We start from the raw sequence: 14436 nt of genomic DNA, 5'->3' as shown, positions 1-14436 counted from the left end.
TAATGTGCAGGGCGAGATGACTGCAGGTTCAGTCAAGCTGTACGATTAGGTGCATGTACTCTATTTTCACAGACTTATACCTGTCTATTTAGAATACAGGTCTTCCAAGCAGCTGGTAGTTTACCAGGTGTGGACTTAAGTTGCTGGGCTTGCAATAGGAATTGTCAGCCCTCATAGTGCGGGTCTTTGTGGAGCTTTAATCAGTGAATGCCTCCACGTTCTGTATTACAGTAACATTGGCTCATGTATATTACTTCCTGCTGCTGATGTATTTTTCCATTGTAAAACGAAGTTTTAGTGTGGATTAACCAGGTCTTTATTTTCTGTTAATTTAATAACAAGCATTACTGTAGTGTGATTGTGTATAGATATCCCTTAGCTATCAGGTTTTTTACTCTGGGGGGGACGGGGGGAAGCAACCAGTTCAGGAATATCCTGTACGCCGCGTGCAGGAGAGCAGATGACTAGTGCTGCTCTGGCATTAATCCCAGGAACCACTAGCAGTAGCGGGGCACCGCCAGCCTAACATGAACACAGGTGCTTCATGATAGACCTTACTAGCATGTTCAGTTGCATCATGTTCTGGCACTGTATTTTGAATGACATTAATTTATTAAAAAAGACTGAATCCAACTGAGTTTGGGTGTGCTTTCTGCTTGAAGTTGACACAGCGATGCCCTCTTCCCCACCCCCCTCCATCAATATCTCTTAATTTATTGTGAGCAATTTCAAACAGTTAAGCTCTGGAAAACTTGGAGACACCGCTATGGGCTGGGCTGCTTCATTCTGTGGCTTGTTCTCACAGTAGCACACTTCATCAGGCGGCACTACAGCAGTGTTAGGCTTTGGGATGTGCTCTTAATTTCAAGTGCAGATGAGCTAGAGCTACTGAAGGAGCACAGTGGGTATGTTCTGTTCAGTGGGAACTATCAATTCAAGTTTAAGACCTCATCCACGATCTCTTACCCCAGAGAAGTGAGGCAAATTCAAGCAGTGCGCTGAATTACACTCACAGCTGTACTTCACAGGACTAGCTAAAAACATGGTTTGAAGTGCAGAAGGACTCCCTGCTGCTCCTTAGAACAGTTTGGTGGTGTACGTCTGTGTGGTACTTAACATTAGCTTTAATAATGCAGTGCTTAAGGACAAGACTAGGCAAGTGTCAGACAGTTCTCTAGTGACTTGCTCAGATGTACTGAGTATGGGTTCACTTACAGCACTCGTTGCTGCAGTCAGTATTTGACCCCAAAGGAAAGCAGCTGGAAAATGCGAGGCTCTAGTCTGAATTGTTCCTTTTCATTATTTGAGAGGGAAACTCTGCAGGCACAGCACTGTCATGCATCTGGAAACGGTCACCGGTGGAAGAATTGGACTTCAGTGGGGACAAAGACAGCGGCTGAAAAAATGCAGTACTCATTTTATAAATAGAGCAGAGATGATCAAAGCCTTCAAAGAGTTCTAAAATAGCACCTCACTGCACAACTTCCGCCTAATGCCAGCCCAAACAACCTGCACTTGGTAATGCTAGCCCACACAACCTGCACTTGGCTTTGAAGTACATAAGTTTTAATGACTCAACTTCTCATGTCCTCAAGCTTTCCTCTTATTTGCAAAAAGTTTGCTCTTTTTTTAATTTTTCTGATAGCGATACCTTTAAAGTCAGTCCTATGTAATTTCAATTCCCTGTACCTGAAATAATAAAAGAACACTCTACCACCATTTTTAGTGCATCCACTTATTTCTACAGTTGTTTAACTACATGCCTAATTGAGAGCTTAATTTTTTTCTTCAGGGAATAGCCAAAATTAGGGCACTCAGTGTTGTCAAACCGTACAGAGGACAGAAAGATGGGTACGCTAACTTTCACAAACAATTATTGGGTCATTTATTTAAAGAAGCTCTAAAGCTCTACCTGGTACTTCGTAACTTTCTATTTCTTCTTTCTCTTCTCAATATTGCTGTTAATGTGCATAAGCTCTGCCCAGGGCAGTAGTGTGAGGAACACCTGCAGCCGCCTCCTCCAGTAGTGGGCTCCTGCTGCTCCTCCTCTGCTTCCATTTACAGCTGCCTTCAAGGATTGCTTTTTCTTCTGGACCTGGATTCTAACATGAAAGGAGCTTGAGCAGTGGCAGCCTCTTGATATGTTCTTATCGAATAGAAAAAAACTGCAGAAAGGAGTTCTACAATTTAACTTTGGGCACAACATTACTCAGTTCAAAATGCACAAACCTGCAAGTAAGAGCAGCAAAGGTCTTAACACAAGTTGTGCTAGGCAGCACATTCAGCTCGGCACTGGTTGTTTTGCCACTTCCTACTCTGCCTCCATTTGAAGTTCTGCACTGCATTTGTGTGCGTAAAGTCTCTGAATTCAGCATTAAGTGACCAGCTGAATTTGCTTCTTCAGTATTCCGCTTCATGGACCACACAAAGGGTACTATTCCCTACATCCTTCTAAAGAAAACTGCGTCAGCCTTCACTTTACATAAACATTCTTCATTCACTCTGAACATTCTTACTTGATTTTCTTCATGCTCACCTGGTCTAGAAAGCACTCCTATTCTTGGTGATCTAGATTAAGACAAGAAAAAGAGGATTCTGTAGGTGATCTCTGCTACTGTTGAGGCAAATAGCAATCATACTTTCACCAGCAGTAGGAGGGCTGCCTTGTTCAGCACTAGCTATACTGTGAGTGTAGCTAATGGTGGTGACCACACTGAAAGTCTGTGGAGCTGAGAATTCGCCCTATCAAGCAGTGCTACTGTGCTCTTTGTAGGTGATGCAGTTACCATGGAAATAAACAGAAGGCATTGCTTTCTGAGTGACCTATGTAGTAAATTGAGGCTACACAGTAACAGAAATATTAGTTTTATCAATTGTCTGTAGTTAGACCAAGTGCTCAACAAAATAGCTTAATCTTGGCTGCAATGGGGTGTTGAAGTCTAGCTGCCTCTGTGCTACGTTACATACATGAATCACATCCCCTTACTGGGAATAAGATCACAGAATTGTAGGGGTTTGAAGGGACCTCTAGAGATGATCATGGAGTCCAACTCCCTGCCAAAGCAGCTCCCTAGCCCAGGCTGCACAGGTAGGTGTCCAGGCGGGATCTCCAGAGGAGACACCATAGCTAAATTCACCACTGCACTGCACTAACAGAAGTGCTCCTTCTCCCAGTTTATGACTCCAAAAAGTACTTGTAATGTTTGACAAAGAACTCTCTGCTATTGCAGAGAGATAAATGTGCAGCAATTATCTGCCATGCTTCATGACTAGGTATCACCACCCAAACGAACCGTGCATCATTTGAAAGCTAGATCTAGTTTAAAACATTACAGTCCCACCTAAAGTTCTCACTGACGCACAAGATGGCCGTGACCTACTGAAGACTTTAAACCAATTCACAATGAGCAGTACCCTGTGGGGAATGAAACATCCTACCAGGCAACCCCCTTGTCCTACATTTGCAAAAGCAATGTCCACAATCAGTTTAAATAGAAGACAAGTCTCAAATGGATTGACAGCACATTACAAGCAGCTTCCAATATCAAAACCGGTGTGTTCTGGTGGGGATTACCTCCTCAAAATACAGCTTTTCGAGCAGACACAGCTTTAAATAGGCTGGATGTATTTATTTTCAAGCAGCACGAGAAAAATCAAATCCATTGCTTCTATTTTTCAATGATCAAGTAATGTTTAAAATCTGCATTCACACCTTCACTTTTACAATTAAATACAGCTGCATTAGTTCCTCCGCTTAGTAATAATTTCTATGGAAATAAGTTTGTTCAGACAATACTAAATTTAATTACAAAGGTGCTTAAAACAGACGTACAAACAAATGCAATGGACTAGAAGAGTGATCTGAAAATGGTAATTAATTGTTACATATGAAGAAAGTGCTGTCAGATGCACTCAAGAATTAAGGTTATGATGTGAATATGATGAAAAATGCTGAATATTTTACCCAAATGACATATCAGGTCAACAGTACTTCATCTAGTGGATTTCAGGAGGGCATGTGTCTATGCATTCTCAGTAGGCAGTTCCCCAAATACTGGTAACCTACAAGTGGCAGAGGTCAATGCCTTTGATGCCAGAAAGTTGAGGGAAGTGTTATAGTGTATTACCGGGAGGTGAGTTCATGCTGTACATCAACCATCAGAAACACCTTTGCAATATACATTGTGACTGAGCTGCCAACAATACCTTCACAGTTGACTCACTTAGAGGTGCTATCACCAATTCATTTAGTATTCTCTGTTTCTTGCCATGCACAAGTGGACGTCAGGGTCTTTGAAATAGAAGTTGACTGCATAAATCCTTTTGAATAAGTAATAACACTTGCACTGCAAGTTTTAAAAAGAGGGGAAGAAAATAACTTGCATTCACACTGGATTTATGTGAAGAGATCACAAACAATAAATTAAGAAGAGGACTTGAGAACTGAGATGAAATACAGTGGCTGCTATCCCTCCTACAGACCAAAAGGAAATATAAGTATGAAGGAGCAAACGTACATGTTAACGAAGACAACTCATTATGAAGATCGCTTCATCTCCATCCACTGCTGAGTTTAAATCACCATTCAACTTGCTAGCAGGATGCTGATTCTTAACAACACTGAAGATGAATACAAGTTTCTTAATCCAACCTTATGTTGAGAAACAAAGGAAAATACTCTTAACGTGGTCATATTTCTGGCTCCACAACAGAGACAGCCAGGGCAGCGGGGAAAAAGATCACAAAAGCAAGCTATTATTTTCTTATCTGCATGCTGAATCAGAAAGCTCCACAATCATCACCAATAACTGCACCTTTAGCCTTGCTTCACCAGAGGTCTTTCTGCAATTTTTTCATAATCTTTACAAAAGGTATTAATGTATATTACAGAGTTATGGAATAAAACATTGAAGAGCATCAGAAGATAGACACATACACACAGTCCATGAGCAATAGATCAAGTTATGTAGATGTATTTTACTTCTAAGTCAGAAGCAGTAGATTAAAAGAGCTTTAGGGGCATTTTTGCCCTTCTCAAGTGAAGCTACTCAAGCCAGCTGTATGCTTTCAGGTTTTCCATGGTTGTTCTACTATATATTTAGCTTAATAAACTCTTTAAAACAGACCTTGTGTTTTTAAATTGCTATCTGAACCAATAACACTGAAAGTTACACTGTTGGACAGTAACTATGAGATGCAGCTGTGCCTTTTCTACCAGCTTTTGAAATGCACCTAAGAAATTACAACTTAGCTTCTGAAATTACATCAGAACAGTCTTATTTATCTCTTGTACAGCTATTTTATTTGAGGAATGGAAGAAATAACCATGATTTGAAATCTTGGCCCCAGAAAAAAGCATGGCAAAACACAAAGATAGTGATGAGGGAATAAACTATAAGAGCTTTCTAATACAGAGAAATTGGAATATTTGGTAATGCAACACAGAAAATATTAACAGTGATCACATGGGGATGTTAGAAGGAACAACGTGCACATGCACTGCAACCAACAGCAAATAATCTGTTTCAAGAGCAGGAAACATATGATGGGGAATATGTTGACATATAGAAGACACTGCCTGCACTTTCCATATGAAGCACTGCATTACGTCACATCTTTTCATACAAACTATTATATTCCTTCACACAAGGATAAGAACTGCAATGTTTCAGTTGCTCCCTCAATTCTGGTGTTACTTTCCTTATGAGAAAAGTAGTTATCCAAATAGAACATTCCCTGAGTAGAATAAGAAAAATCTGTATAGCTGATTTTCATTTGGAAGAGTCTTCATAACTTCACTGGCAACAAAAGTACACAGTTTGCTACTGTGCTAGCTTAGGTCATTTTAATACTCAGTATTCATATACATAATAATTACATTGATGGGTGTAATTATATCCTAACAGAGCAAGACCTCAGAAAACTGTCTATGATTCAATCCTAATTTTGGAGTATTGTTTTGTGATACTTTTCTTGAAGAGATCTCTCCAACTGGAATCCTGTTCATGTCCCGGGGTAAAATACTGCCAAAACATATGCTCTTACAAAGGCCTACTGTGTAATGCCAAGAAAAGAGTGATTTCGCAATTGTTACACAGTCTTGCAGACACTAAAGAGAGCTAGAGACAGATTAATGCAAAAGACTGTGCATGGCTACAGGTGAGAAAGGAGAAACACTCAAACATCAGACACAGTCTTTCTGCATTCTGCTGATCCTAGTCTGCAGGTGGAACCAGCAAAATGCCACCTGGCTCTGAGCCCTTGAAGGGCTTCCACCCCTTTAACTGTTGCTGACATGTTTCTAACCCAACCTCAAAGATGAATCAGTAGTCACACTCTCCTTATTTCTAAGATTCACAACCATTTGGCTACAAGGATTGAAAAATAGAACTACTTTACATAAATATCTTCAACATCCAAGAAAATGTACAAATCTAAAGTCAAACACGTTTGGCTTGCAACAAGCCTTGTTTGCTAATGTCTTTATAAAGGCTCAGTTTTAAAGTAGTCATTTTAAACACAACCAATATCCAGCAAATGCCATCTCATCTTATGGAGACACTCACCATTCTATACTTCTAGTGAAACCGAATGATTAACATTCCACATCACCTTGCAAGCAACATATGCCTTGTTTTGGTCCTGGATAGGTAGTAGTCATCCCTACTTTTTGGAGCAGTCCTTTTACAGCTCATTGAAACCATTGCACCTGAAATATTCAGCAGAGCTGGGCAAAACCATCACTTAGTCCCCAAGGCTTTGGCTTGACTGTGTAAAAGTGGAAAACCACGATGACATGGCTGATTTTGCGCTTGTGAAGGCTCCTCCAACCGACTGACCTGCATTATAAAACAACAACAAACAACTCTAACTATACCCTTACTGAGCCTCCTTAAAAAGGATTACTAATAAAAAAATAACAAAAACCCAAATAATTCATGGATTAAAATGAAATATAACTGAGAGATAAGATGCTTCCTTAAAATAAAGTACTGCTTAGATCCAAACCAGTTTAAAATAAGTTTCTTACCTACAGCTTTTCCCGTTTGCACTACGTTTCGGCTAGTAGAAACCATCACATTTCCAATCTTCTTCCCACGTTCACTGTTTTGCACAGAACTAAACAAGAGAGATGCTGGAGACTGTTAATCGACTGACTGATTAAATCCAGATATAAATAAAATGCTTCCTCAAAATATCTACCCATACACCTATATAGCCTGTGTATAGAAATAAGTCAAGCCCATAATTCTTGTATAGATTTTACATGTCTTATCTGCTAAGATCAGCTCACCAAGCTTGACCAAAGAAGAGAGACTGCCAGCAATAGGAATCAAAATACTCAACTGTTCATTTCATGCTTATACATCTCCTAAAAGTTTACCAAAATACATTTACAGAATCAGAATTACAGTGGTTTTGGAAAGTTTATTTTGTTTCAGCCACTACTCCAACAGCTGTGCTGTTATTAATATTTGCCATTACATTTTTAAAAATACATGTCAAACTACTATATACTTACTGTGACAATCTTAGTTTAACGTCTGATACAGAGTATTGTCCCTGAAAAGGATGGCTAGAAGAGGAAAAAAATCCAAGAAAACATTAAATTATTTTCTATCAAGAATCCATACCACAGCAACTTCAACTCCTAGTCATACTTGTCCCTGTGGCTTACAAAAAAATAATCAATCCATTACAGACAGGGTCTGTACCACTTTATAGAAGGCTAGGTAGTACTGATTACTCAGTCCTAGGTTTCTTACAAACTATGTGCAAGGTGCCTCCTATTTTCATACCAGCTATTAATAACCTTCTTTTCACACTAAGGCAGACACCTCTTGCAAGTAAGACTAAGAATGCAAAAAAGGAAAAAAGACCAAAAGAGCCTTACAGGTCTGAAGAAAAACAACTTTCTTCAGACTACATCAGCTGGCAAAGCAAGAATGAAAACAGACAGAACTCCGTGCACTACAGTACAAATGTATGCTAAACAAATCATGCATAGCCTACAGGATCATCAAGCCAGGCATCATCTAATTCTGGAGTGGAAATGCACATAAAACAACCCAAATTATAGAACATGCAACATAAATCAGCCAAATTCCCTCCATCCCTATCAATGACAACCCCAGACATTTCCTTGTAAACCTGGAAGTAACTGATAAAAAGCAGAATCATCTGAGGACAGCAACAAACTCCACAGCTGGGGATAGCCACTAATTAACATTAATAAATTTCACTTCTCCTGACTGTGGGTATAGTTTTCTTCATAAAATTATATCCCAGAATTTGAGTGAGGCACCAAATAGTAGAAACATTCAGTTTCTATACTCACAGGACCTTTACTGCACAGGGTCACAAAGCCCTCAGGGCTTTATAATGGGAACAAGTGAGACACTGATTCTACTGAACAGTGTGTACCTAACTACTCATAATAGGAGCATTCCATATTAAATGCTAAAAAAAATCCCCAGTTCCTTACCTAGAATGTACTTCTGCAAGAGCTGGATGCTTGTTGCTATTCCAAACTCTGTAGTTGTGAGTATTTTTCCAGGCTGCTACAAAGGCTGTTCCAAAGTCTGACAAAGTCTTTTCATTGTCTGAGAAATTAAAATAAAGATGTTAACTTGTAGCAATTCATTACGGATGCAGTACAAGAAAAAGAACTGTATTTTACAGAAAAACTGAAGTTTTCCAGACTCTCATCCAATCAAATGTAAGACAAACTTAGCTCTGAGAAATCACACTTAAAAATGTTTTAATTATTTTTTTAATTATTTTTTTAAGTGTCTCAAAGCCAAGAGACAACAAAAACACTCAAAAAATAAGCTCAATCTTTTTCTCCACTTATTTAATTTACAAAGGTTCTCAGCGAGCTCAGCTGGAGGGGAGAAAAAAAAAACCACCCACATGGGAATTTTGATCAGATACAATATTTTGATCAGATACAATATTTTGATCAGATACAATATTTTGATCAGATACAATATTTTGATCAGATACAATATTTTGATCAGATACAATATTTTGATCAGATACAATACTATACTATGTTAATACCCATTCCTATTTAGCACATTTCAAATCCACTCCAAAACCACAATACAAGCTACTGTGGGATAAACTTATCACAACATCCCCTTCATCCCCTTTAAAATACAGAAGATTAAGGGAAATTGCTTTAGAGTCAGACAGTTGAGCAGTATGAATTTCAGGAAAACTCCACCATCTCATTATCAACCACACGACAATCTTACAATATTAATGTTGCGAGACAAATAAATTGGCATCTTCAAAACTCTAAAATCAAGTTGTCAATCCCATGGTTTCTCAGAAATGCCACAGAACAGGAACTGAGTTACTTAATTGGTGTTAAGGGAAAATAATTATCAAGAGGATGAAGTTAACTGACTTAGTGCTAGGCAAGCTTCCACAGATAAGCCAATGATTATTTAGGTTATGTTCATGCATGAAAGGCATGAACACAGAGAATTCCCCCTGAATTGAGACAAAGATGTTGAGCTCCAGAGAACAGAAGCTGATAAAACCTCAAACTGACATTTTCAGCTTAAGTGAATCCCTACTGAAGACTGTGGCAGCAGCAGAAAATAGATGGGACAGACTAGTAAAATTTCCTGAAATCAGCCACTTAACTTCAAGCCTCCTTGAATCAAATTACCCCAAACTGACTAAAGTCTGTAGAATATCTAAGTTTGTAAAAGTCTTATCCCATACAGGATTTCAGGTGCTTCTACTTATAAGGAAAGCTTAACTAAAATCAAGAAGGAGATAGTCAAAGAAAAAGTAAGTCTGTAAGGCTGGGAAGAATTAGTAGTAATCTCTTCAAGGAACAACAAAGAGTCGAGGCCAATTGAAAAAAAGCAGACAAAGTGAAACTTCAGGCAGAGGGTCAGCCAATGACAGGTTACACATGTTAACAAAACGGCAAATACTTTTTAAACCCACCCTCACCTCAGACCCTGGACAAGGCATTTGTTCTACCTGGTTGAAGCACAGCAGCAAGCAGTGCGTGAAGATAAGCACTGAACTGAGCCCTGATCCACTCATCTCCTCCTTCCCATCCAGTGCCGTCAAGGAAAACATCATCTCTGTTCTCAGTTACATGCTTCACCAAGTAATCTGCAAATCTCAGGTCAGCAGTTGTAGGGTTCAGGATCTTACGAAGCTCTGGATCGTGGATTTGTACATGAGCATCTTCTATCTGTTTGAAATAATTCCAAGGGTAAAAATTTATCTAAATAAAACTGCTCATACAACAGTATACTGCGGCTGGTGAACAACTACCTACATCTGAACCCAGCAGTTTCAACAGATATCAGAAAGAAAAAAACAACCAATGAAGTTCTGAATGAACAGTTCTCAGTGTCAGGCACTGCTCTAATTCAACCCAAGCCTGATGATCTTCCTGGTGGATAGTACATACAGTAAAGCCTGCTCATTTGACAAGATTTAGAAGAGGAAGTTTGGTGCTCAGGTGTGTTTTCATAGAGGGCTCTTTGATGTTCATTTCAATTTATTAAGATGATTACCAATATGTAGCTATCTCAGGACACCAAATATTGATTATATAGTTACTAGAACAGACAGTGCTTTCTTAGATACTATTTGCCCTGTTGATTAAATGAAGCAGAAGTCAACATTAATACACTTTATTCTCTACCATATGTGTTCCTTAGCAGCAAGCACTGATTTTGGAAGACCTTACTACAGAGCCATGAGAAAAAACCACAACATGAGAAGTAAAACTATCCTGGCAACAAAATACACACTGAAAAAAAGCTAACCTGCAAATTCAAATACATAATCTAAGCAATGAACCATAAAAGGCACATTACTTTTGCATAGGTAAAGTTATGTCCTACCCTGACACAAATGGAATAAGCTTCAGAATTTCAGAATTTATTTCATAGGGAAGTGACTCAAAATTTGTAACTTTTTTTTCCTCCCACCCCCCCTACTCTTCAGCTCAAAAAGCTTGAATACAAAGAGTCATACTTCCACAATTGCATCGCTCAGATGTTTCTGCTGACGGAACAGGATATTGGTGGCTCCCGCAACAAAGCCGCGGACTGTTACATCTGACAGAAGATGATGCTGCTGCAGTGCCATGTATGGCAAGCAAAGGTATCCCTAAAGCAACAGAGATATTCAGAGGATTAATAGAAGGCAAAAAAAAAAAAGTTTGTCTGTATTCAGATTTTTTCCCCTCATTAATAAGAAGCCACCATATTGAACCCAGAATAAACAACTCCGGCTACTATAATTTCACTATATTACATCTTCAAAGCTAAGGAAACAGATTCCACACTTGTTGAGGTATCTAAGAGATTGTGCTACCTTCAAGTCCCAGGACTGAAACTAAAATACAGTGTGAACTGAAAGGAACCAAGCATGTTTACAAGGCAACAAACAATGCAATAGAAATTGATAATGAGGTCTCAGGTCAGTTAAGAGGCAGGAACTCAGTGGAGATAGAGATTCATCTCTCTATTTGCATACCAAGATATCTTCTAATGTTTCTCAGGTCTACAGTGTCAGATTTCCAAACATACACAACTGCTACCCACATGTGGAGGATGTAAATTCCCCAGGTGAAGAGACAGCAATCAGTTTTTGATGGGCACACACGTCCCTTCCTTTAAAGGACAGGATAGAAAGCAACGCACTGTGCTCTTCAACTCCTCTGTGTTTATGTAAATCTAGTATTCCACACTCCAATTTAATATAAAAAAAAACAACAAACAACCCAAAACACTTACAAAGAAGAATCATGTGGCTTTGAGGTAAGTTATTCAGAGATCCCTGAGAAGCAGCTGCAGTTATTATAATTCTCCTTTTAAATATAAGAGGAGCAAGACCCTGAAGTCTAACACTCAAGTCTAATTCCAGCTGTTCAGTTGCAGACAGCACAGAGCAGTTTATTCACTACTTTCACTACTAGTAACCTGAAAGAGCTAACAGCATACTGGGCAGAAATAAAAAGCACATGTACTTCATCACATAGTAATTGGGAACATAAGGAAGAAAGGAGCACAACTATTCCCTTTTCTGATCTTGAATGCAAGGATGGCTTTCCAGATGACAAGCACTTATCAACTGAAAGCAAACAGCATGTGTCAAAAGAACAACGGTGCTTTGAGATGGAATCGTCAACCTAAAACAGAATTATTTTTTTTTTTTTAGAAAATACAGCTTAAAAAGCAGGCAAAGGAAGCCAGTGCTTTTTAACAGTTGCTACTCAAGAAGCAACTATTCAAAACTGTTCACAATTTAAAAGATCAAGAGTCAGTTCCCAAATGCACTTCTCTCTATATAATAACATCTATTTCAGTGAACACATTTAATTTTATTTGTTTTTTGAGCGAAAGTTCAATGGGTTTCAGATCTCACAGAACTGCTACTAAGGAAACAAGTACCACAACCTATTTTTCTCCATGCTGCGGTGCACTTGGACACATGACTGCACCATCTCGTAAGATTTCCGCCTTTTCACATTTATCACACGGCATAAACACATGCAGAGATGAGAGCTCTAAAAGACTTTCGGTAAGTGGTTAAACTCTAACTTGTAATCAGATTTTTCTGGTAATTTTGAGATGTAGAGCCATTTCTGTTTCAATTACATCAGATGAACTCAGATGAAAAGTGCCTTTGTGGAACAGAAGGTACAAAATGCCAGCTTCCTTAAAATTGTTTGCTTTTCCATTTTATGAGCCTAGTAGCAATCTAAGTTTGCACCCACAGGTCCTCTTATCAATGCCTCTTACTTTCAATCTAGTATTTTTGATAGAACTAAACTAAACAGAAATTGCAGGCTATTCTGTTGATTAGATAAACCATAAAGACAAGCACCAGACTGTAGTTCTGTGTAGAAAAACTTTTTCTAACAGCAACTTGAGACAATACAGGGAAAAGAACATTTGAGTTGCTCACTTTGGCCTATGTTTGTACTGCTTCTGATGAAAGGTATTCCAAGAAGCTCAAGTACCATTACTAAACAATGTTCTGCAAGAAAACGCAAATAAACAGTTCCAAAGGAAGAAATGACACTTTTAACCACATCAGTTTGAGGAGACATATCATCTGATTAAACAGTTAGCATGTTAAAAAGAGAACAAAAAGATATCCCACTTCTCTTAATAACAAAGCTATCCTTAAAAGGGAGGCTTTTTTTCTTTTTCTTCTCCATTTTAGACAGAAAACCAGCCCCAGTAGACATATTGCTTGTTATTTAACAGTGCCCATCAGGGCCTTCAGATACCTGGAGTTCAGTTAGGCATTTTTTAGTGAAAGCTTGAAGCCCAGCAGTTCAGCACTATGCACAGGAAAGGAGCCACAGACAACCAGGAATAGCCGTCATATAAGGAAGTATGAAAAAATATACACATAAAAACATGCTTAGGTGGCAGATTAGACACAGCTTTCATAATTAGTTTGGATTAACATATCTAGACACTTAAGTACTCTGACCTCAACCTGAACAGATAAGATCAACAATTCAAATTAAAAGAAAAAAGTAGTTATTGATACACACTATTCATTAACCATGCTGGGTCTAGAGGTTACAATCTTGTAGAATTGCAAATAGTGCTAAGTATATGTATGAAAGAAAAGTGGAATGCATGTGCACACATCCCTCAGACACGTGAGCATGCAGCCACTTGTCAGACACCATGCTCCCATGGTTTGTAGCACCCTACTGTACATTTGGTGTTGAGTAACCAAAAGTTAGAAGACACCTCTCACAAATGGGAAGTCTTTAGGAGTTATCAGATATCACAAACAACCTATTTACCTTTGTAAAAATAGCCAACGGCATACCATACTGGTCCTCTTCCAACCCAGATATGAGTCCTGGAACAAGTACCATGTGTCCTGTGTTTGCTTGGGGCTGCACAGTGATTGGAAGACTTTCAGAGCTCGTGCATTCACTTGGACGATTTTCCATCTGTTCTGATGCTGCTTTCTCACATTCTCCTTTCATATTAGACTCCTCCAAAATGCTAGGATCCAAGGTCTCCCAGTCACTTTCAGAGGACTCTGGGGAGGTGCGGGAAGGAACTTCCAAGTGTTGCACAGTACCATTGGAGGACTGAGCTCCATTGTAAGTCTTCTCTGACTGGGAGAAAGGCATGTTTGCTTTTTGACCTACTGAGTGGTTTCCTGCCGTCTTCCTGACTCCCTTCCCCGTTCCCAAGTTTGTATTTGAAATATCACCAGCAGACACAGAAGTTGAGTTATCTAACCATGGTGTAGTTTCTTGCAAGCCAGCCTCCTCTGATATGCTTTTTCTGGGTCTATAGTGTGAGCTGTCAGTAAGACCATGTTCAATCATACCTGCAAAGTGACACCACACATTAAAGTCAGCATCTCTATATAAATCCAAATGACTCTCGCTAAAGACAACAACGA

At 39.0% G+C, this 14436-nt stretch overlaps 1 protein-coding gene across 1 annotated transcript in view; it reads right to left on the bottom strand.

Annotated features, from left to right (window-relative positions):
- Positions 1-3617: 3617 nt before the first annotated feature.
- AVL9 (AVL9 cell migration associated) overlaps positions 3618-14436 on the bottom strand; it is a 35196-nt gene continuing 24377 nt past the window's right edge. The window contains exons 10-16 of the mRNA XM_065752742.1: positions 13820-14361; positions 11020-11154; positions 10006-10225; positions 8486-8603; positions 7523-7576; positions 7031-7119; positions 3618-6839 (exon numbers count right to left, since the gene is read on the bottom strand). Coding sequence (XP_065608814.1) covers positions 6745-6839; positions 7031-7119; positions 7523-7576; positions 8486-8603; positions 10006-10225; positions 11020-11154; positions 13820-14361 — 1253 coding nt within the window. The 3' untranslated portion in view covers positions 3618-6744. The remainder of the gene's footprint in view (positions 6840-7030; positions 7120-7522; positions 7577-8485; positions 8604-10005; positions 10226-11019; positions 11155-13819; positions 14362-14436) is intronic.

Source organism: Cyrtonyx montezumae, unplaced genomic scaffold (assembly GCF_038088225.1).
Source record: "Cyrtonyx montezumae isolate F1298 unplaced genomic scaffold, pur_monq_1.0 scaffold_8, whole genome shotgun sequence".
NCBI classification, from domain to species: domain Eukaryota; kingdom Metazoa; phylum Chordata; class Aves; order Galliformes; family Odontophoridae; genus Cyrtonyx; species Cyrtonyx montezumae.
This window is presented reverse-complemented; position numbering and strand designations above follow the sequence as displayed.